General features: G+C 39.7%; 1 protein-coding gene across 1 annotated transcript in view; it reads left to right on the top strand.

The window, feature by feature from the left end:
- ADAMTS6 (ADAM metallopeptidase with thrombospondin type 1 motif 6) overlaps positions 1 to 22894 on the top strand; it is a 165260-nt gene extending 142366 nt beyond the window's left edge. The window contains exons 21-25 of the mRNA XM_064140247.1: positions 1149 to 1278; positions 4403 to 4607; positions 8490 to 8666; positions 11978 to 12134; positions 20969 to 22894. Coding sequence (XP_063996317.1) covers positions 1149 to 1278; positions 4403 to 4607; positions 8490 to 8666; positions 11978 to 12134; positions 20969 to 21078 — 779 coding nt within the window. The 3' untranslated portion in view covers positions 21079 to 22894. The remainder of the gene's footprint in view (positions 1 to 1148; positions 1279 to 4402; positions 4608 to 8489; positions 8667 to 11977; positions 12135 to 20968) is intronic.
- Positions 22895 to 24070: the final 1176 nt, after the last annotated feature.

The raw sequence follows: 24070 nt of genomic DNA, 5'->3' as shown, positions 1-24070 counted from the left end.
TTTGCAGCCTCCTGGTGACTGTGTGATGTCAAGATTCCTGAAAAAGGAGGTTACCATTTTCTCCGTGTCATTTGCACATACCTTCATGAAGGCATTTCACACGTGTATGGACTGGGAGACTTCTCTTCATAGCCAAGCTTTGTGGGCCAAACATCAGGCATCTCAAGGCTAGGTCTGACTTGCTGCTGTAATTAAATAACTGGATTTTGTGTAACACACGTTTTAGGAACCAAACTAGGAGTTTTGGTTCATATCCATAATCAATAACAAAAGATTGCAAGGTAAGTTTTTAGCTTCTTTAAAGTGAGCAAAAGGACTACAAATGCTTGGTGAAAAAAAAAATCCCGTATTTTTCAGTGGGGTCCTTCGTGCCTGGAAAACTTACTTATATAATTAATTTTATTACTGCACATCTACCTCCTATAAAATATTTGCTCTGTTCTAAAGAGAGAGGAAGAGGCCATGTGTGCTGCTTTTTACAATACTCTGAGCTAAAAATCAGAAAGTCTGCTTAATATGCTACCTTATGTTGCTTTGGCAATGATACATCATTATGTTTTGGGAGTAAAAATCAATTCTGATCTGCCCTGTTGGTGGTTAACAGTGACAGAGGAGCTTGGTGTGCCAGACAAAATGATCACTTGAAGAGACCAAGTGCATCTTTCAGAATACTCACTTCAATGGAGAAAATGTTTATAGGATAACATGTATATAAATGCACTGCTGGTTTATTTTAAAACACAGTACATAAACAATAATTCTGCATTTGAATGTGACCACATTCTTTTTTGTGATGTTTTCTTTGGAAATTTAAGTGCCTTTTCCTAGCGTAGGAGGGTAGACAGAAAATGTGTTTTGTTCAATATATAAATAAAATCAATCTGTTCATAAATATTTAAATACATTCCCTTTGTTTTAGAAAACAGCAGCAATTTGAAATACTTTCTCAGTGGGGTGTCCTAAAAGTGAAGGAAAATGAAAGATTTATTGTGATCAGGGGGAATCAGTCAGTTGGAATTGACTCTATTGCAACATTCAGCCAATTAAAGTGAGATGGTAGGATTAAAAATGAGTAGGTGAAATGTACTTCTACTCACCAAGTAAAAGAGCAAGAATTATTAATGAGCAGTATTTTGTTTCATCCCAAGGTGCACAGAAACAAGAGGTGGTGTGTAAAAGGCTGGACGACAACTCCATTGTACAAAACAATTACTGTGACCCTGACAGTAAGCCTCCAGAAAACCAAAGAGCCTGCAACACTGAGCCTTGCCCACCTGAGTAAGTTGTTAATCACTAAGATGGATGTGTATTTTGCATAGATAGAATAGTCTATAATAAATCCGGTTGACCAAATGTTATCTAGTATTACGGTCTTATCAGGTATATTTGCTTGGTTTTAGGTTTAGGCTACGGTTTCTTGTTCCTGTGAAATCAGTTGTGAAAAATAGATACTTCGACCTTTGTCTGATTTGATTGAGGAACAGTGGTGTTTAAAATACACAAAGCAGCTCAGACATTGTAAATGTAAAGACACTAGCAAAGCAATTTCTTAGTGCATAAATGCCAGATGTGATAAAGAGTGCATAGAGTAGAACTGGAGACTATTCTTAAGGCAACAGTGACATAAGAATCTTGGAGTGAGACTAACTTTGTCTTAGACTGACTAACTTAGGTATTTATATTGCATGCTAAATGTTTGCCATTTTAAGTATATTATAGTGTAATTTGAGTTGAAATGTCTACATGAGAAATGGCAAATGCATGAATTACTTAACAGATGAAAAAAATCACTAATAGTTTTTGTCAAATTACTTCTTTCCAGGATGCTCAATGTTGCTGTAGTGCTATGTGCCTTTAGGATTAGGTTCCATCTTGATTGCATGTTGTTTGGTTTTATTTTTAAGGATAGCTGTATGTGATATATTTATGATTAAAAACACAGCAGCTCATCTGTTCAAAAATGAAATTTGGCAAGAACCTGTAGCATAGCTTAACCTTATTGCAAAAGCTATTTAGAAGCAGTTGTGATATATTAGAAAACAGTTTCAGCATATGCACAACTTACATTTTGAGACAAATCAGCATGGTAGAAAAAATAAAAGAGAAACAGTATTTCATTGACTCACAAGGTCTGGTTATTAAACTGGGTGATAATCAGTAGCTATGATCTGATTTAGTGTGGAAACCATTAATGCTGATTAAATGTAGATATTGGATACTGAAGAAATACTGTGGCATCTTTTAAATGTCTCCTAGAAACTGTAAAATTGTAGCATGAAGGACACCAGGAGGTGTGAGACAAGACTGTAATACATAAAAATCCCAACAGATCCTCATGAAGCCAGTTTCTTTCTAGAGTATCAGCTGCTGTCTTGGTGTGCTAACTGGTTGCAGAATGGCAGAGCAATGTCTTCTATGCATATTCCCCTGTGTCATGTACCAAACATATTTGACAGAAGTGAAATGTAACGTGGGTCTAAATTGTTGTCCCCATGGTCTGTGTGTAAATATGTTTACCTTGCAAATCCATGCTCTTGAGTTCTGTTTGGATAACAGTTTAGTATGGTTGTAAGTGCACTAACTAAACTCTCGCACCATGTACTTGAGAGCAGAACTTGGGAAGTGGTCATGTTTGATCAGCTACTTTTTGCTGAACACGTCCCTAGTCCACTCCTTTGAGTGGCTTAATTATTAACAAATTCACACTTTAAAAAGTAGTCTTAACACAGTATTTAAAACTAGTTTTTATTCTTTGTACTGATGTTATTTTAAAAACTAAAAGAAGAAAAATCCCAATGCACAAAGTGGGGCACTTGTGAGTAGAGGATGGACATTGATGAACACAATGAAATTCAAGTCATCAAAATTTGAAAAGAGAGTAGTATGTATTAATCATCACCTGCTTGAATATGTCAGAGTTGTTCAGCTCAGATCTGCCTCCACTGTGATCACCCCCACAAGGTGAATATGAAGTATCAGACTCTTAAGGAAAGGTTCTTGATTTGTGTTCCTGTAAGTAGTCTAGAAGGCAAATATTCAAATAGTTACCCAAAGAAGTTTGGCTTATTTGGCTGAAAGATTTTTCACCCAGTGAAATGTATTCTTTACATACAATGGCTGGATATTTCCTTCTGCAGTTAACACAGTTCTGCCTTCCTTGTGGTGTGTACTGGAAGTTACCAAAACGTTGCTCGTTCTATCCAAATGCCAGTTACATTTTCTTGGATGTCCCTGAGCGGCAACAGAGACTGTGTTTGTTCAGAGCAATTTTTTTTATTTCAATAACTAATGTTGCAAGTTCCAGATTTCAATACCTCATACCAGTTACTCTCATAATTCTATGAATAGTGCTGCCTCATCATTTAGTATAAATTTTAGAGGTACCTAAGAAGGCACTTCAAGCAAATTACAGTACCAGTTAGAAATTAACACTGCAGTCTCTCTTATACTCTGAAGAGCTCTAGTTCTTCCTGTGGCAAAAGCATAAGTTTGGTGGAGAAGTATCACAAATGAATTATTTTTTTTCTGGACAATTAATGGCAGAATGACATGAGTTATTTGTTTGCATCTGTGTTGGTCTGGGTTTGTATTAGAATGTATTACATACTCTTTAACACAAGGCAGGATAGCTGAGCATTTTTTTGTGTCAGAGGCTTCAGCATATGTCAGATCTTATGCTACCAAGGATACGTCCACAGTGACTAACACACCTGTGCATATTTGGCATGTTGGCAACATGTGATAGCATACTGGATTTCACCTTTATCCTTTGCATGGATGATTCAGACAAGTCCGTCTATCCAGCAGTTTGAAGAGATCCTAGTGATTTGAGCTGTGTTAACCATTCATTAGTAGAAAAAAAAACCCTGAAACATTTGCAGCCATGTTTAAGAAAACATTCAGAAATTTTTCATAATCAAATGAGACCTAGTACTCAGATTGCCAGGTTTTGAGAGCAAATTGGTTCACTTTAATGATACTAGGCAGACAACCATCTGTTTTTTTAACTTGTGCTGTAACCTGCAGCAGTGTTTCCCAAACATTTCCAGTTACAAACTACGCTCAAAGAAATAATGTTAGGCAAGTCCAGAAAAAATCCACTTAAACAGCTGCAGTTTTGTTAGGCTCAACACGGCTCTCTAACTACTATAGCCTGGCTGGAAATTGATGCTCTAGAAAAATATAAAGTAATATTACTGGAACACATTATTTCAATGAGGCATAAACTAAAATGTTCAGTTAAAATACTCTTAAGTTTCTACTTTATTTCATTGTGAGTGTGTGGGTATTGTTAACAATGATTTAGGTTTAGTAATTGAAGCTATTTAGCTTCTGGGTTTGTGCAGTTATCCTCTCTGATTTTGGAATGTGTTGACAGAGTCTCCTAACTTTTTCTATCCAGATGGTTTATTGGAGATTGGTCAGAATGCAGTAAGACCTGTGATGGAGGAACACGTTCACGGACAGTTCTCTGTATCAGAAAGATTGGACCGTCTGAGGAAGAGACACTGGACAATACCAACTGTTTAACACACCGGCCTATTGAAAAAGAGTCCTGTAATAATCAGTCCTGTCCTCCACAGTGGGTCGCTTTGGATTGGTCAGAAGTAAGGAAATTTTGCTGTGTTAGTTCATTGGTAATCACAGTATCACAGTATCACAGTATTATTAGGATTGGAAGAGACCTCACAGATCATCAAGTCCAACCCTTTACCACAGAGCTCAAGGCTAGACCATGGCACCAAGTGCCACGTCCAATCCTGCCTTGAACAGCCCCAGGGACGGCGACTCCACCACCTCCCCAGGCAGCCCATTCCAGTGTCCAATGACTCTCTCAGTGAAGAACTTTCTCCTCACCTCAAGCCTAAATCTCCCCTGGTGCAGCCTGAGGCTGTGTCCTCTCGTTCTGGTGCTGGCCACCTGAGAGAAGAGAGCAATCTCCTCCTGGCCACAACCACCCTTCAGGTAGTTGTAGACAGCAACAAGGTCACCCCTGAGCCTCCTCTTCTCCAGGCTAAACAATCCCAGCTCCCTCAGCCTCTCCTCATAGGGCTTGTGCTTGAGACCTCTCACCAGCCTCGTCGCCCTTCTCTGGACACACTCAAGCATCTCAGTGTCCTTCCTAAACTGAGGGGCCTAGAACTGGACACAGTACTCAAGGTGTGGTCTAACCAGTGCAGAGTACGGGGGCAGAATGACCTCCCTGCTCCTGCTGGCCACACCATTCCTGATGCAGGCCAGGATGCCACTGGCTCTCTTGGCCACCTGGGCACACTGCTGGCTCATGTTCAGGTGGGTATCAATCAGAACCCCCAGATCCCTCTCTGTCTGGCTGCTCTCCAGCCACTCTGACCCCAGCCTGTAAAGTATATTCAGTTCTACATGCAAGACAATATTTTTTCACTCTGCTGTTGACCGTCATTTCACACAAGAAGTGGGGCATCAAAATCGAGGCAGAAAAGGTATTAAATGATCTTTGTCCTTGCGTGAACTGGTACAGTGTCTTTCAGCCCCTTGAAAATTAATCTGTCTTAGAGAGGAAAGAATGGATGAATGGGAGGGGAAGTTCAGTCCAAGACTGTATTAATGCACATCTGTGCCATTGATAGTTTGTAATAATCTCTTTCATGCTTTGCAGCAGTTGGGCTTTATCTGAATTATTCTGCCCACTGAATATTTTTTTTTTCCCAGATAATGAAATGAACTGGCAAAAAATTAATCTAAGCATTTCTTGAGAAGAGACTTCTCAGACAATCACATTTACTTTGCATTCATATTACTGTTAGTCACGACTTCTAAGGAGCGAGTCAAAATTTCTAGAAGAGTTTACTGGTGGAAGTCACTTCTTGATTTTGTTTGGGGATTTTCTCTTGTATTTGCTCTGGAGATATTTTGCTAAATTCTAATTGATGCTTTTAATTTTTTATGATTCAGTATTATTAGGGTATTATTAGACAGTCTACAACCCTACTTCTCTTTAATATTTGGGGACCAAATAATCTGTGGGGCAAATTTATTTGGTGAAATTTTGACTGTGTCTCCAAAACCAGTGGGGTTTTAAGGGACATTCTTGTCCTCTGGTACCCACAGCTGATAGATTTTCCCCAACAGTATCTTAGACACAGACGAAAGAATGCGTCTTCAAGCAGGAGTAGATAATGGATACACCAAAACTCTTTAATTTTCATCTTCAAAGTCTTGTTTATTTGCTAACAAATTCTGGAGGTTGTGAAACAACACAGTAACAATGGGTTTGACATTTTTGAGACGATTCTTCCAACATTGTAACTCCTCTGTTTGGTTTTGACAGAGTGCTCAGTCACTGCGAAGAAGAGATTGAGCACAAGTGATTTTTAAGCACTTGGCTGGGGAGGTGCATTTACTTCTAAGAGTTGTGTACTTTATATGAACTGTTTGCAGGAGAAAATACATGCAACGTTCCATGAAATTTGGACCAAAACTGGGGAGTTATGATCATTTTACTGAAGGCCTCACATACTCACATTCGTTCATTTTTTGGTCTCTGTTTAGTGTAATGCTCTTTTTGCCATTCAGACAGCGAGGCATCTTTCCTTACTCCCCTCCTTCCCCTAGTTTTCTGCTCTATTTAGAGTACACAAGATTTGGGGTTAAAGATTCTTCAGTAACAGGACAGTTGAACCTGGCTATCCTCTTGTCAGAATTCTTATTGCTGAACTACTGTAGATAAGGAGGAAATACCTTACTAGAACTGGATAGGAAAAGGTTAAATTTTACAGAGTGCAATTATTACCCATTTTTTTCAGTTCTGGATTTTGAAATCTAAATGAAGGACCCATCTTTTTGCTGTCCATTTTGAGCTCCTAAGTGGAGACACAATTTAAGATAAGCCTGTCCATTGTATATTAACTAGTTTAGGTAAGTCTTATGGACAGATTTTACTAAAGATCCTTTTCTGAAGTACATACACATACTTTTCTGTATGTAGAGAGAGTGTCAATACATTATATTGTATGGAATATGGAAGTGTTTAAACACTATGGAAGTGTTTAAAAAGTTCTTTACGTTAGGCAGAGACATTTCAGGGTTAGGTGTATAACAGTAAAGTTTGGGAGATGAGTCTTAGATTGTTGGTGGGGTTTTTTTGTTTGTTTGTTTGGGTTTTGTGTTTTGGTTTTTTCCACCCCCCTAGTTGTGCTACTTCGGATGTGCTGAAGCTCTTTTGTGTAGACCCTAGAATATTACTTCAGACCCACACAATATTATTTCCCAGATAATAGTTTCTTTCAACAGCTACATTCATATGAAAGGCAGTTCCACTCTTTACAGGTTTAGCATAATTTCTATGCAAGGTTTATACTTGCTGAAACTGATTCCAGTCCACATACTTCAGTTACACTTATCATAAAAAGGTCAGCATGCCAAAAGGGAATTCCAGAGTTCTGCTTGTAACATTTCCTGGTCAGATGTTAAAGAAGGACTGGTTTAGGGAAGGTCTTGAGTTTGGTTGAGTTATCCAGTTATGTTAATATAAGTGACAGTTAATATTAGCCAAAAGGAGAGAGAAGGACACCAGTAGAGAGAGGAGGTCATTAGGTCATAATTAATTTTTATTATCTGCTTACTGTTACAATGAGCAGAGAAGTGATAAAAGTATGGAAAATAAGAGTGGTTTGAAACAGAAATTACCTTAAATAAGGAGAGGAGAGCATGCACTGTAGGGGATTGTACTAAGGTTATACTAAGAACAGAGAGTTGTACTTCTAATTTCTGAAATGAGCACTCAAGTTTGTTTCATAGTAGTGCTAAGTGTAGGGAACCATTCTACTCTGCAGCAAAGTGTTTTGGTTTTTATTTTAATCTCAAGGCTGTTTTATATATAAGTAAATAGTAAAACCAAAGTAAAATAACAGAGGAAATTTATTTTATAAAATTAAAATTACAAAACCTTGAATTTAGTGAAGCAATTCTCTGTTAAGTTGGTTGTGTGTGGGAATGCAAAGTGATGAAGGATAATAACAGGTGGATGCTGACCTTGGTTCCCACCAGCTGCTGGCTAACTTGTCTCAGAAAGGATAGTTAACGGACACCTCGTTAATGAGGAGAACAAGGCGTGGTTTATGCTGATGGAGTGGGTTGTCCTTGACTAATTGTGATAATGTGTAGATGTGTGCCTTGTGCTCTGAGAGCCACATGATCAATAAAGGTCTCTGGCACAAATCACATTGAATCATCTGGAGTCTATGCGGCATCGCCTTGATCACACTGATCTGTGGGGCCTTGGCCATGTTCCTGCAGCAAGCTAATCAGGTTTCTGCAAGTTGTGTTTCTAAACATTTTAGAAATATCATCCTGGGAAATGTTCATTATAGTGTAATTACAAGACCATAAACATGTGCTTGTGGTTTTTTTAACATAATAATGTTTCAAATAATTTTATTGATTTTTTTTAATGGAGATTTTATTTATCTTTATATATTATTTTTTTTTCTATTAATTTTTTTTTTCAGTGCACACCAAAATGTGGCCCAGGATTTAAACACCGAATTGTTCTGTGCAAAAGCAGTGATCTTTTAAAAACCTTCCCAGCTGCACAATGCCAAGATGAAAGCAAGCCACCAGTCCGGATCCGCTGCAGTTTAGGACGATGTCCTCCTCCTCGCTGGGTTACTGGAGACTGGGGACAGGTATGGCAGTTCATATAAATATATTTTGCTGTTATTTTCCTGCACTTTTGCACGTTCTAAGGACAAGATGTTGCTGGAAGTGGATTATGCATATTTCCCATGACTGATGTTCAAACTTCTCCCCTGTTTGTCTCAAGCTGAAGTGTGTTTCTGGATGGTTAATTATCTGCTGAACTATAAAGCATTTGCTGACAACAGTCCAGTTTCTGCTGGATGAATTTCTGTATGCATTTTAAAAAAAATAATTAAATAGCCTGTATTTCAGTTGGGAATTTGAGCAACATTGCAAGGTTTTGTATTTTAAAAACATGAATTCTTTGAGAAACATGGTGGGAATATGAAGCCAACTCCTATTTAAGAAAAATAGCTGGCAAAAAAAACTTCAGGATATATGATTTAACACAAAATACACTGAATTACCAAACAGGCTGAATAGTGCTGATGTCATGCAGTGTTTCTAAACAAGATATACTGAGTTTTCTCAGTAGATGGCAGATGAGCTGGCCAAGCTGCTCTCCATCATTTATGGCTCACTGGAAAGGTCCCTAAAGCCTGGAAACTGGCCATTGTGGTGCCTACCCACAAGAAAGGTCATAAGGAGAATCTGGGAAATTACAGACCTGTCAACTTCAGTGCCATGCAAGATCATCTTGAGTGAAATCACATGGCACCTAAGGGATGGCCAAGGCATCAGACCCAGCCAGCATGGATTTAGGAGTGGCAGGTCCTGCTTGACCAACTTGATCTCCTTTTACAATCAGGTTACCTGCCTGGTGGATGTGGGGAAGGCTGTGGATGTAGTCTACCTGGACTTCAGCAAAGCCTTTGACACTGCTTGCCATAGCAAACTTCTGACCAAGCTGGCAGCCCTTGGCTTATACTGGGGGACTCTATGCTGGGTCAAGAACTGACTGGAGGGCTGGGACCAGAGAGTAGTGGTGAATGGTGCCACATCCAGTTGGTGGCCGCTCACTAGTGGTGTGCCCCAGGGATTAGTGCTGGGCCCAGTCCTGTTTAATATCTTTATTGATGATCTGGATGAGGGGATTGAGTCCTGCATCAGTAAGTTTGCAGACAAAAGCAGGTTGGGAGCATGTGTCGACCTGTTAGAGGGTAGGAGGGTTCTGCTGAGGGACCTGGACAGGCTGGATAGATGAACACAGTCCAACACCATGAATTTTACACAGGGCCAAGTGTCAGGTTCTGCACTTCGGCCACAACAACTTCATGCAGTGCTACAGACAGGGGACAGAGTGGCTGGAGAGCAGCCAGGCAGAGAGGGACCTGGGGGTACTGGTTGACAATGCTGGCTCATGTGTGTCCAGGTGGCCAAGAAGGCCAGTGGCATCCTGATCTGTATCAGGAGTAGTGTGGCCAGCAAAACCAGGGAAGTCATTCTGCCCCTGTACTCAGCACTGCTTAGGCCACACCTTGAGTACTGTGTCCAGTTCTGGGCCCCTCATTATAAGAAAGATACTGAAGTGCTTGATCATGTCCAGAGAAAGGCTGGTGAGGGGGCTGGAGCACAAACCCTAAGAGGAGCAGCTGAAGGAGCTGGGGTTGTTCAGCCTGGAGAAGAGAAGGCTCAGGAGAGACCTCATTGCTCTTTACAACTACTTGAAAGGAGGTTGTAGCCAGGCAGGGGTTGGTCTCTTCTCCCGGGCACCCAGTGACAGAACAAGAACAGTCTCAAACTGCTCCAGGGCAGGTTTAGGCTGGACATTAAGAAGAATTTCTTCACAGAAGTGGGATTGGCCATTGAAATGGGCTGCCCGGGGAGGTAGTGGAGTCACCATCCCTGGAGGTGTTTAAAAGGAGGCTGGAAGCAGCACTTTGTGTCATGGTTTTATTCATTAGAAGGATTAGGTGATAAGTTGGACTTGATGATGTTAGAGGTCTTTTCCAACATAGCTGATTCTGTGATTCTTTATTTCTTTATGTTTTTACATCTCAGTCAAAACTGATGGCTTGTGTTTACAGTAACAAATTAATGTTTCAATTTTTAAGTTTGCAACTTAGGAGTAAAGTGCCACTAATGAAAATAAAACACTTAAACTAATCAGGGGACAACTACTACAGTCTTACTCTTCTTTTAGGGTAGGTGTTTAGAAGTGCATTTACCTTAAACTGATCTCATACTAAACCCACTGTTTCTTTATACAAATTCAAAAATTATTTGAAACAACAAAGTAATTTTTTTAAAACATGATTTTCTTTTATATTTAAATCCTCTACCAGATTTGAATTCTTATTCTTAGGTTTGGTTTGGGTTGAGTTTTTTTGTTTTCTTGATTCTACAGCGGTTATTTCTCTCTTGAAAGCGTGCACTTAAACTCAGACAAGATATACAAAACAGTGTAATCATAGAATCATAGAATCAACCAGGTTGGAAGAGACCTCCAAGATCATCCAGCCCAACCTAGCATCCAGCCCTAGCCAGTCAACTAGACCATGGCACTAAGTGCCTCATCCAGGCTTTTCTTGAACACCTCCAGGGACAGTGACTCCACCACCTCCCTGGGCAGCCCATTCCAATGGCAAATCACTTTCTCTGTCAAGAACTTCCTCCTAACATCCAGCCTAAACCTCCCCCAACACAACTTGAGACTGTGTCCCCTTGTTCTGTTGCTGGTTGCCTGGGAGAAATGACATTCTTATACCTCAAATCTGAACTGTTTAGGGAGCTAACGTTGCAGCGTGATCTATTTCCTTTAGAAGAAAGTGTTCTCATATACTGTTAAAACCCAAACATTCTGACATGTTTCTCAAAAGTTACTGTTTCATATTCACTAGATCTCTTCAGGTGCCTGTATTTAAAATATGTGAGTGTCCAATCCAAACCTTTCTATGATTCTGTGCGTACTTGTTGTGGGTTCAGCTAGATAGGGTTGCTTTTCTCACAAAAAGCTGGAAGGGGTCACTACTTAAAAGGGGAAAGGGCTGGCAGAGGGTTCTAGCAGGCTTTGGTGTGGGTAGCAATGCAAAGGCTGTGTTGGGTGAGCATGTTGCATTTTATACATTACATTATTAATTACTCAATTTCTACATTACTTTTTCTACTATTGTTGTTGTTCCATTTGTTTGTTCATTCTTTGTGTTCTCAGCCCACAAGGTTTCTGCCTTTTGCTCCCAATTTCTCCTTCCCGCTCTACTGGGGTGGAGGGGGTGGTGTGAGTAGCCACGTGATGCTCATCTGCAGCTGGGCCTGAAACTGCAGTCATATTTTTCCTCATGGCTTTCCTGGTATCTTGTTTTATATTTAAAAATGGCATCCAAGTTGTTTTTAACTTTTTTATCTTCCTCAATTTTAGTGTTCTGCACAGTGTGGTCTTGGGCAACAGATGAGAACAGTACAGTGCCTCTCATACACTGGACAAGCATCCAGTGAGTGTCCAGAAACACTTAGACCTCCATCAATGCAGCAATGTGAAAGCAAATGTGACAGTACTCCCATTTCCAACACAGAAGGTAAGTCTGCCAACTTAACATAAATGATTTTGGAAACAATAAAGTGGTGTGGTTGATGTTACTGCATTGATCTACCAGTAAAAGCTTACATCGTCTCTCAGACTGTGAGTTAACTCTTTACAGTTATTTTCTAATTTCAAGTTTGAACATGAGGTCAGCTAAAACCTAACTACAGGCTCTTTGTTTTAGCCTAAGTCATGGGCAAAATGCTAGAGTCTCGTACTGTTGATTTCCCAGTCTTTTTATTGATTCAGTGTAAATATCCACAACAGGAGGGAAAGCATGACACTCTTCTTATCCACTGACTTTCTACCTGTTCCATTGATGGTTAACATAAAAATGTAGTGGCAGAAATAATTAATTACATGCTCATGGAAAGATGAGGACTGCAGATTTAATGCTACACAGTGATAAAATCCTGCTCTTAAACGTCAAATTATTTGTTAGCATCCTCTGATTAACTTTTAACTTCTTGAATTAATAATGCCTGCTTGAAATAATTACATTATTTTTTACCAGACTTTAAAGTAGCTTCAACATAACATGCTCTTACAAGAGAAAATATTAGATAATCATGCCCAAATAAGCTTATTTCATGTTTATTGAAGGCTCCACTTCTGAACTCGTAAATTATCCAAGGCATCTCATTAGGAAATGTCCTCAAAGTACAATTGGAGTGATAGACAGTTTAAAAAAAACAAACATATCCTCGTTTATAATATTTTTTGTAATAGGTCTTTACTAGCTGAGGGTGTTTGCTTTTGTGTGGAAAAGGAAAAAAAACAAAACCCAAAACAAAAACCCAAGGCAAACCCAAACCAGACATACCCAAAAATCAAGAAAGGCTGCACATCAATAATAGCTGTTTTAAAACAGTTATTCCCTAAATTATGGTGTTTCCTAGATTTTCAGTACTTGACTCTAATGTCACTAACACTGCTCCTCTTAGCATAACTGATCTCTGTGCAGCATATAATGGAGTATCTTTTGTACAGGTTCTCCAACTAATTGGAGTTTATTTATTTGTAATAAATACTCTGATTTTAAGGCAAATTTATGCTACAGTCCACCTGATTTGGTGTTTGTTCAATACCTACTGTATCTATTTAGGTTCACGCCGTAGATTTGAAGTTGTCCTAAAAGTTTGTCAAGTGCAACTGTCTGTGATTAAATGAGAACCTACTAGAATCATCCTGGATATACACTGATGTTTCAGTCTGTGTGCACTCTAACTTACTTCTTGGAAGTTTTAAACAGAGGCCCATATTGTCATTTGCGAAGAATCTTCATAATAGAATTTGTCCTGGATATTTTAATTCCCTCTCAGATCATTGTTACATGATGACTATCAATTTAGGAAACTCAACAGCTAAGTGATCTTTTATTTCCAAAAACAAATGTTGACTTTTTTCCAAAGGTAATAAAGTAGTCATGATGGGACATGACCTAGTCGCAGTCTCTTAATTTCAAGGTGACAGGGACATGTGGTTATCTGTAATCATTGTGATTTTTCAGCATTATCAGGAAAGTATAATCTGCTATAGATGAATATAACAAGGGGTTTTCTCTGTGTGGTCTGTGTACTCTGGGTAGCTGAGGACTTCTTTATGGTGCAACTGTATAGGGTAACTATGAAAAGGAGATCTCTTGGCAGTAGTGTTTGTCAAGGACCTACACCTTCATTATTTGGGACCCACAAATGGAAAATGTTGAAAATCACTTACGTAGTGTTCTGTCTGGACTCCAGCCAGGCTTGAGCCAGCTCCTTGCTGACAGCCATGCAGTTTTGTTAAGTGCAGTGAGGAAGAATCGAGGGGGAAAAGACACAGCACAGTCTCTTCCAATAGATTTGGTTCCTGACATAATCACTTAGCATCTCATTTTTGCTTATGTCCCACATTGAAGGTATTTACTGGAAACCACTGATTATTTTATAAAATTATAAAGTGGCTCAGGTAGCTCAAAATTAAATGTAATCTCAAAATTCACTTCATAACTGAAAATACCTACATCCTTCCACAGAAATCTTGCTGCAGTCTGTGAAATACTAGAGAGTGCTCTATCCCAAAATTAGTCAAACATTTTGCAAGCTAGTTTTTCAATTTTTGCAAGTATTTCTTAATCATAGAATCAACCTGGTTGGAAGAGACCTCCAAGATCATCCAGTTCAATCTGTCACCCAGCCCTGTCCAGTCAACTAGACCATGGCACCAAGAGCCCCATCCAGTCTTTCCTTGAACACCTGTGTTTAGACAAAGGAGATGGGCAGCCGAAAAGCTTCTGCTTTACATTTCAGTCCCTGCTGTCTCAGACATTGCTTTGCTGCCAGCACAGAGGTTTTGTGTTAGTGCTGTTCTTACCTGTTTTCATGGAGAGAAAATCCTGCTGGAACACATTCTGTGATTATGTCCAATGGCCACAGTGCAGCTGCGACAGGCTGGGGACACAGACAGAATAAGTGATCTTTGCTGTTCTCTACACTTACACCTTAAACCCACAGGCAAGACTGCTTGTAGGAGCCTGAGTGAAAGCCTTCTGACAGCAACAAAAGCATTCATAACTCTCATGCTGTGTTTTAACCTGGTAATAGGAAGCCAACCTAGAATAGTTTAGATTGGAAGGTACCTTGAAGTTCATCCAGTTCAAACCCTCTGCCATAGGCAGGAATACCTTCTCATCCAACCTGGCCTTGAACACCTCCAGGGAATCACAGAATCATAGAATCACACAATCAACCAGGTTGGAAAAGATCTCCAAGACCATCTAGTCCAACTCACCACCCAGCCCCATCCAGTCAATCAGACCATGGCACCAAGTGCCCCATCCAGTATATTCTAATCCATAAATATTCCAGAGCTACTATTAAATACTGAATGTGAGAAGCACAATCTGAAAGTTTGCTGAATAATGTGCATGTGTTGCACGTTTTCTGTCTTTTAAAAAATCCTCTTGGTCATAAGAAAAGCTTGACATCTTTTTTGTTAGTGAAGTGTTACTCTTTAAACAGAAAGGTGTCTATTTTTTTCAGCATGGTAGAGGTGATGGAAAGCTTGTAAGACCTAAAGAGCTAAATAATCCTAAGGAACAGAAATATTTTTATAATGATAATAGTTTCAAAGAAAGAATTGCTTGGATTCTGTTGTTTCCACAGGAATGTATTTGTGAGAGAGGAATACAGTGCCTTGGTGTTTGCTTCTGACTTTCTCCCCAGTTCAGTGGGATGTGAACTGTCTATAAGCATTGTGCTTCAGTGAAGGAGTCAGGTCTTTCGGAGGGAGGCTGCTGCCCTTGTGAGTGCTTGCAACAGAGTATACCTGCTGGCATGAGAAAACTGTCCACATGCCACCTAGTAGCACTGCCTCATGCTTTGGGCTCTGCTGTTGGGTAAATCCAACTTCAGCAGCACACAATTGGTTTACACGCAGAGTTTCCTTTCCTATTTAAAATCCCAGCAAGCTTACTGATTCATTTGCCAAACTCCACTGCCCACAACTGCTCACACACTGCAGAACCCATCCAGCAATTTACGGGCTACTTAAATTCAGTAGCCCAAGATGAAAACACACACACACACACACATATATGTGTATATATGTATATATATATATAATTTTTTTAGGAAGCAGCAGTATAGTGATCATGTTCATAAATTTTGGAAGCACTTTCTTGGGGTTGTTAACATAAAATAAGAGTAAAATATGCAGACATACAGAAACAGTAAAAGAAAGTTACAATATATCTTGTGACATTTTACATCTCCCTTTCTTTTTCTTCAAACTCTTCATTAATGCTTTAGACTATTGTAGGTGTGGGCTGCCACTGATGAGGGTAACACTGCATTTGCTGCTGTAAGTGAACTACAAGCAGCATATACCACTATTTAAAATGTCTTCAGAATTAATTTTGTTCTCATATATATATATATATATATATATATAAATATATATATATATTATATACATACATATATATATATATACAATGTGTGTGTGTGGCTGTTGAATCTGGACTGCTAAAAGCCGTATGAAACTTTACCTGAAAAATCTATTTTACCTATTTTTATGTCTTTACCTTTTTTTCTTGTGTTTTGTGTGATAGGTTTTTACAGTTGGCTCTTTAGCTGAAGGCACAATGACATTACTGTGCTGTTATTACTGTAATATTATACTCAATACTGTCTCATCTAGCCACAAAGTTCAGTAAGGGGAGTGGGGGGGAGTTTAATACATGTAGCTTACTGAAACTTATTAACAGTCATTACTGGGAACAGAAGAGGCTCTGCTAAACCTCTTGCATTCAACCACAGTCCTGTGAAGCATAGGCTATTTCATCAGCCACCATATCTATTTCAAAACTGATTTTTAAAACAGAAGTTGTGGGCAATTTCCAGAATATTGTCTCATTGCTGTCCAAATGACATTGGCTGAGCAGAGCCTAATTTTGGTCAAGAGGAAGAATAAGTTAAAAAAACCAAAACAAAACGAAAACATGAAATAGGATAATTTAAACCCCTACATTTAGCAAGAGTGAGGTTAGTGGCTTTACCTGTATTTAACTAAAGTTAGTGGCTTTACCTGTATTTAACTACATACAATCTGTATGGGAGTTATTTTTGGAATTGAGTGAACTTTTTACATCTCATCAAGATCAAGTGAACCTTTTTATTGCTCACTTCATTTATAACTCACAATCTGTCTCTCCGGTATTCCCAGTCTTCACAAACACAATGACCTGAAATATTTCTGGAAGATACCTGACCTCTTTTGAGAAAGATTTTTAGAAATCAGGGATGCTCAGTGACCATATATAGCTGCTGACAGAGAAATATGTCTGTTTCAGCCAGCTACCTTCACTATCTTTTCATCTGGCATCCAATTCTGTTTCCAAAGTAAGAACTAAAAAATTAGAAAGGTAATAAATAGAACATTGAGTAGGTAAATTAAAAGGTTACAATAGAAACACTATATCCGTGTTAATGAAATAAAACTTTAAATCCTTTCATGAGCTTTACTCTTCTATCTAGAAGTATGCATATTGCCATTGTCAGAAGTACCATTCAGCACAGACACTGAAATTCAGCCTTATTAATGCTTTCCTAGATTCAGACATGAAAAATCCTCACTTACACTGGAGTTCGTACTGCAGTACGCTTACAGCATGAACACACTGCCTGAAACTACCCATTCCAGAGCAAAAATTGTGTATAATGATAATGTAGAAGGAGGGCAGATAGGAGTGGCTGAATCACAGCTCATGCTGATGTATTTGTTTCACTACTTTATGTTTTCTTTCCTTACCTGTTTTATATGTCTATTTTCTCATTCATAATTGGCTTGCATACACCTCAGAGTCAGGGACTGTTGTTCTGTCACTTGGAGCACTCACATATTGGTATCTGGTCTTCACTTCTAGATAGAAAACCAATATAAATATGGTAAGAATTAATGTAGTGCTACCTCATCTCCTATTCACATGTTCTTCACAGCTGCTGTATTTTGAGAAAGATTGTAGAAGGAAGACAAGTATCAAATGCAACCTTAACTGTTAATTTAGTTTCATATTTTCCCATCATTTGTTTTTTGTAATTTAAACTTGTGGGGTTTGCTTTTTCTCCATGTCCATCTCTCCATCTTCCTACATGTGAGGAAAATCTACCTGACAAAATCCTGTCCTAATTTCCATGTGGAAGAAGCTGTGCAAATGCTTTCACCTAAAAATTCCCCATCAGGCATCCAATATTCACTCCAGTGCAAAGGAAATCTGCAGCAGCAGCATCTGAGCTACAAAACCTGTTTACCTCTGAGCTCTCAGATACAGTTAGTTGTATTTCCACCTGTGCCAGAATAAGAACGAGGCACAGACCAGACTATTCTATTTAATATTCCCACTTTCTTTCTACAAAGAGGAAATTAAGCTAGAGAATGGCAGCATATTCCTCCAGTAGTGCTCCTGTAATGTACTCCGACAGGTCACTTTAGATTCATCTCATGTGGAACAGAGGAGAAGAAATCCTTCTGCTGTGTGCTTGAGCTCTTTTTCTCCTTTCCTGGGAGAGTTATCTCCCAGGAGAGTAAAGGCTGTGGCAGTAAGCCCTGTATATAAGGAAAACACATCTGTAAAAGTATCTATTACAGGCATAATATGGAATCATAGAATCATAGAATGGTTTGGGTTGGAAGGGACGTCAAAGATCATTCAGTTCCAGCCACTGCCATAGGCAGGGACACCTCCCACTGGAACAGGTCACTCAAGCCCTCATCCAAGCTGGCTGAAGGGCCCCAGCTCTTGTAGCCTGTCCTCATAGCAGAGGTTCTTCAGCCCTCTGATCATCTTCGTGGCCCTCCTCTGGATTCGCTCCAACAGTTCAATGTCCTTCTTATGTTCGGGGATCCAGAACTGCACACAGTACTCCAGGAGGGATCTGATGAGAGCAGAGTAAAGGGGGAGAATCACTTCCTTTGCCCTGCTGGCCATGCTTCTCTTGATGTAGCCCTGCACATGGTTGCTGCCTGGGCTGCACATGCACACTGCTGGCTCATGTTGAGCTTTTCTTCAACCCAAACCCCCAGGTCCTTTTCCTCAGGGATGCTCTCCAGCTATTCTCCACCCAGCCTGTATTAGTGCTTGGGATTGTGCCAACACAGGTGCAGGACCTTACACTTGGTCTTGTTGAATGTCATGAGGTTGGCCTGGGCCCACCTCTGCAGCCTGTCCAGGTCCCTCTGCATGGCATCCCTGTCTTCTAGTAAGTTGACTGTGCCACACAGCTTGGTGTCATCTGCAAACTTGTTGAGGGTGTACTGGATTCCTCTGTCCATATCACTGAGAAGGATGTTAAGTAGCACTGATCCCAGCACTGACCCCTGAGGGATGCCACTTGTCACTGGTCTCCAGGTGGACATTGTGCCCTTGATCACCACTCTCTGTGTGCAACCATCCAGCCAATTCTTATCCAGTGAGTGCTCCACCCATCAAGTCTGTGATTTTTCCACTTTAGTGACCAGGATGTCATGTGGGACAGAGTCAAATGCCTTACTCAGGTCCAGGTAGATGACATCAGTTGCCCTTCCCTTGCCCACTGTTTCTGTGACTTCACCATAAAAAGCCACTAAATTTGTCAGTCATGATTCGCCCTTGGTGAAGCCATTGCTGGGTACCACCAATCACCTCTGCTTTGTTTTCCATTTTGCTGTAGCAGATCCTTCAGGAGTATCTGCTCCATGATCCTGCCAGGCACAGAGGTGTGACTGACTGGTCTATAGTTCCTGGGGTCATCCTTTATTCCATTCTTGAAGATGAGCATTATGTTTGCCTTTTTCCAGTCAGCAGGAACTTCACCATTCTGCCATGACCTTTCAAATATGACATACAATGGTTTAGCAACTTCACCTGCCAGTTCCCTCAGGACCCGTGGGTGGATCTCATCAGGCCCCATGGGCGTGTGCATGGTCAGGTTCCTTAGGTGCTCGTGAAAATGACCTTCATTTATAGTGGCAGATCTTCCTTCTCCAAGGCCTTAACTTTTGCCCCCTGGGACTTGGACGTTGCAGTTGGAGCCCTTGCCATTGAAGCCTGAGGCAAAGAAGTCAGTGAGCACCTCAACCTTATTCATGTCTTTTTTTACCAGCTCTCTGTTTCCCCTGTGAAAGGGTCCCACATTCTCCCTAGTCCTCCTTTTCTCACTAATATACCTGATGGAATTCTTCTTGTTCCTCTTAATGTCCCTAGCCAGGTTCAATTCCAGCCATGGTTCAGCTTTCCTAATCTGAGCTTTGGTTGCACAAACAATTCCTTTGTATTTGCCCCAGGTTCCCTGTCCTTGCTTCCACTCTCTGTAGGGTTTCTTCATGCATCTAAGTGTGTCCAGGAGCTCTCTATTCATCCATGCAGACCTCCTGGCATTCTTACCTGCCTTCCTCTTTTTTGGGATGCATTGCTCCTGGGCCTGGAGGAGGTAATCCTTGAACATTGACCAGCTTTCCTAACCATCTTTCCTTCCAGAGTTTTTTGCCTTGGCACCCTGCCAAGGAGGTCCCTGAAGAGGTCAAAATCTGCTCTTCTGAAGTCCAGAGCAGCGAGTTTGCTATGAGTCCTCCTTGATACTTGAGACTCTCAAACTCTACCGTTTCATGGTCACTGCAGCCAAGGCTACTCTTCAGCTTCACTCTCCAGCCCCTCCTTGTTGGTGAGGACTAGGTCCAGCATCACACCTTTTCTTGTGGGTTCCTCCACCACTTGGAGGAAGAAGTTACCATCAATACATTCCAGGAACCTCTTAGATTGTTGGTGCTCTGCTGTGAGAAAAATGCCTTTTTTCTCCTACATAAAAGAAATTATGAACATGTGTAACCAGGCTTAAAGTATATTTACAATACAGTCCAATCTCTGAACTCACACTTCTGGTGTCTCATCATAATATTCATCATTTTCTCCATCCCTGTGAGCTGCAATGCAGTCTGTTAGAAGGAGTCTTACAAATACAGAAGCATGGCACCAAGCAGTGAGAGTCCTTTTACATTTTGTATATGAACTCCTGAGAAAAAAGCTATAAACGAATTGTAAGAAAAATTTCTCACATTTCCTAGATGTTTAAAGTTATTTTTTTATCCCCCAAAAAAAGTAATTCTTTGAAGACAAAGTAGACACACTTCTAAAGGTCTGTGAGAGAAGCTCTACAATCACTTTCATGGCTTTCTAAATATATTGTGTTCACCAGGCTGGACTAGACAAGGGTGAGATGGATGGGTATAGAAGCAGCAAGCTAAGTGTCACTTTTCCTTTCTACTTTAATTTTTATTTCTGACCTTTCTCCCTTTTTTGCTCTTAATTATTAGAGTGCAAAGATGTGAACAAAGTGGCATATTGCCCACTGGTCTTGAAGTTCAAGTTCTGCAGTCGAGCATACTTCAGACAGATGTGCTGCAAGACCTGCCAAGGACACTGACCCACAGAAAGTGCAAGAATGTGTCTTGTTATTATCATTGTGGAGGAAGTGTCCATCGAAGAGAGACACACAGCGGAATGAGATTGACGTCCTTGCAAATGCATTACCCTGTGGAAAACGTAACCACTGGTCAGCTCCAGCTGACAGGATTTCAATATTATTTTAACTTCTGTGAAGTGGGATTTATTAATCCAAAGTGCTGGACACGCTATAAGGAGGGCATGCCAAATTGGAGAGATCCACACAATACATATAGAATAGCTTACTGTGGAAGATTTGTGTTTTCTTGACTAAATCCAATAGTCTGTTTACCTCCTTGGACCATTAAAATAATTTTTATTATGGACTTAGCAATGACACTGAATCCATTTGTATTTAAAACTGTTTAAAATGTAGCTGTTATGACTTGGTCTACTATCGAAGTAAAGAAGAATCAAAAAATGTTAAGTCATAGCTTTAAAATGTTAACTATTTTATCTCATGACACAGCGCCACAATTTAAATTATAAAATGAGCTTGGAAATGTTATTTAAGGAGCAGAAATTTAGAAAAAAAAAAAGAAAAAAAAAGTATTTTTTTCCTTCATTCCACCTAATTCCTTTTGGAGCAATCCATATTTTCTGAACACTGCTGTGAGCCATATGTAAAGCTATACTAAATAGAACAACCGTGAGGGACTTAGCTTTAAGTGGTGCAACAGTTATTGCAGTGGTGCGTGAAATAAAAGTGTGCCATGTAACAAAATTGAATCTATGTTGCAGGCTTTTAGCCATTTTACCACTGCACAAGTGAAGCTGAGATTTCCACAGAAAGGGAATGTATTTCACTCACTTGGAGGAGTCAGACTCCAACAGTGGTGAAGACCATATTGTTGCGTCCTTCACTGCTGCCATATTGGCTGCTTAAAACTTACACTTTGGCTCCAGCTTACTTTTGTTTACAGCAACAGTCACAAAGAAGAACAGCTTTATGGGGATAGATACGGTTTACATGTTACTTTTTACTTTCCGAAATGAAGGAATTCCAGTGCATAAGATAAGCCTACTGTGTCATAGCAATAATCATTTGCAAAGATGAAGTTTAAAATGGATTCTGGATATTCCCTTCTTTGAAATTGTAGTGGAAGGGCATTTATGAGAAAGGATATGTGAATGTGCCGTTCAGGAGACAACATCCAAATGGACAAAGATTACAACCAAAGAATAAACAACTCATAGAGGTGTCTAGGTTCTGTTCACAAGAGAAGTCAAAAGTGTGCTTGAGCCGGGAGGCCTGTTGGACTACCAAGAGTAAAGCACACTGGAAGGGGGTTGGCTAGAATGAAGTCTGGCCGTTTTCACTTAAATGACCAGGTACATACTTAAAGCTGGACCATATTTAAAGCTAGAGGCAGCTTTCAGCATGAGACTGGAACAAACTCATGCATCTGGATTAGTAGCTAGATGCCTTAACTACTCTGCTGCCGTAGTCCACTAATTTAATATTATGATTTTTTAGTATTCACCAGATACTTTGCATTTTTAAGTGTGAAACCAAACTACTTTGGCAAGTCATATTAAAAAGAACTACCATTAAAAAGTTGTCATTCTCCTCCTTCACTTTTCAGTAACAGACTCAATGAGGAGATAAGGAAAGTAGGTACTTGTTTGTATTGATATTATCTTACTTGAACACTTGCATTTTGCAGCAGGTACTTGTTGAATGTGCTTCTGTGTCCAACTATGCCTCTTTTGTTGTAGTGCAATTAAAATTATGTGAACAATAACGTGTTACAAATTCTAACTCAAATAGCACTTTTTTTTTTTAAAGTACTCTTTTCAGTGAACTTACTTTAAAAATGATTTCAAAATGTTGTGAGATTGAAGTGTACCAATGTATTTTACCAATAACAAGCCAAATGTGTTGCACACTATATACTAAATGTGAATTAACGTGGAACAACAGATACTGTTAACAGGACTCACGCTATGAAATCCCCTGAGATACTGACAATCTGTCTGTGGGATTTCATGTAGCCCACATATTCATGACTATCCAGTTCCTGTTATCTGCTACCTCTTGCCAATATTTCCACTTCCTACGCCTGTGACCAGTGGAATTTTGTTTTCAGTTGGCTTTCCTGTATTCACATATGCTTATCTACTGCTCTCATCACCATGTAACCAACTCCTGTTCAAACTGTCATCAGTAGATAAAAGGAAACGTCTCTGGGAGTGGTGCATTGGGGATTAAGGGCAGTACGTAGTCCTTCTCTGTTAAGTGAATTGACTTTTCTGTATTCTTTGACAAAACACCTTGGTGCTAGCATGCCCTGGCTAGGTTAAAAATAATGATGAAAGGGAAAGGGGTTGCTATGACATTCCCTAAGCAAAAGGCCTCTTTGTATCAGGGTCCATTTTCCTCCAGGGTATATTTTATCAGCTAACAAGAGAAGGGTTTTCTATGTACTCAAAAAGAAATGTTTGGGTTTGGTTTAATTTTTTTTCTTTACCTCATTTAGGACATTAACATTGTATGGAGTGTTTCCAAAGACACGTTTTGCTCTATTACTGGTGCTAGAACACTAGGAGTCCGTTGTTTACTCAGCAGTGTAACAGCACTGAGGCTGGAATTTAAAGAACTCTCCGGAGCCACATTCAATTGTATTGTTAAAGGGAACAAAACGCAGAATGTATTTCGATTTACAAACTAAACAATGCTTCAGACTACAGCCGAAAAATGAAGCCTAGTTCAAAGAAAGAAAATTGGTTTCCACAGCATAGTTCGTTGCTGCTGCTACACTGTAGCCATCTATATAATCTAAGCTAAATAGTGCTATATTCCTAAATAGTGTCAGAAGGAGGATTTGTATAGGCTATACATATCACAGGCCTAGAATCAAGTAGTAGAAGGCAAAATGCAGAAATCAATCTGGTGCCAGTATTTCCACTGAGCGGTACTACCAGCTGAAAAAGGTCAAAATGGAAAGAAAAATCTAGAGATTAACCCCTGA

This window comes from Pogoniulus pusillus, chromosome Z, assembly GCF_015220805.1.
Source record: "Pogoniulus pusillus isolate bPogPus1 chromosome Z, bPogPus1.pri, whole genome shotgun sequence".
Lineage (NCBI taxonomy): Eukaryota > Metazoa > Chordata > Aves > Piciformes > Lybiidae > Pogoniulus > Pogoniulus pusillus.
This window is presented reverse-complemented; position numbering and strand designations above follow the sequence as displayed.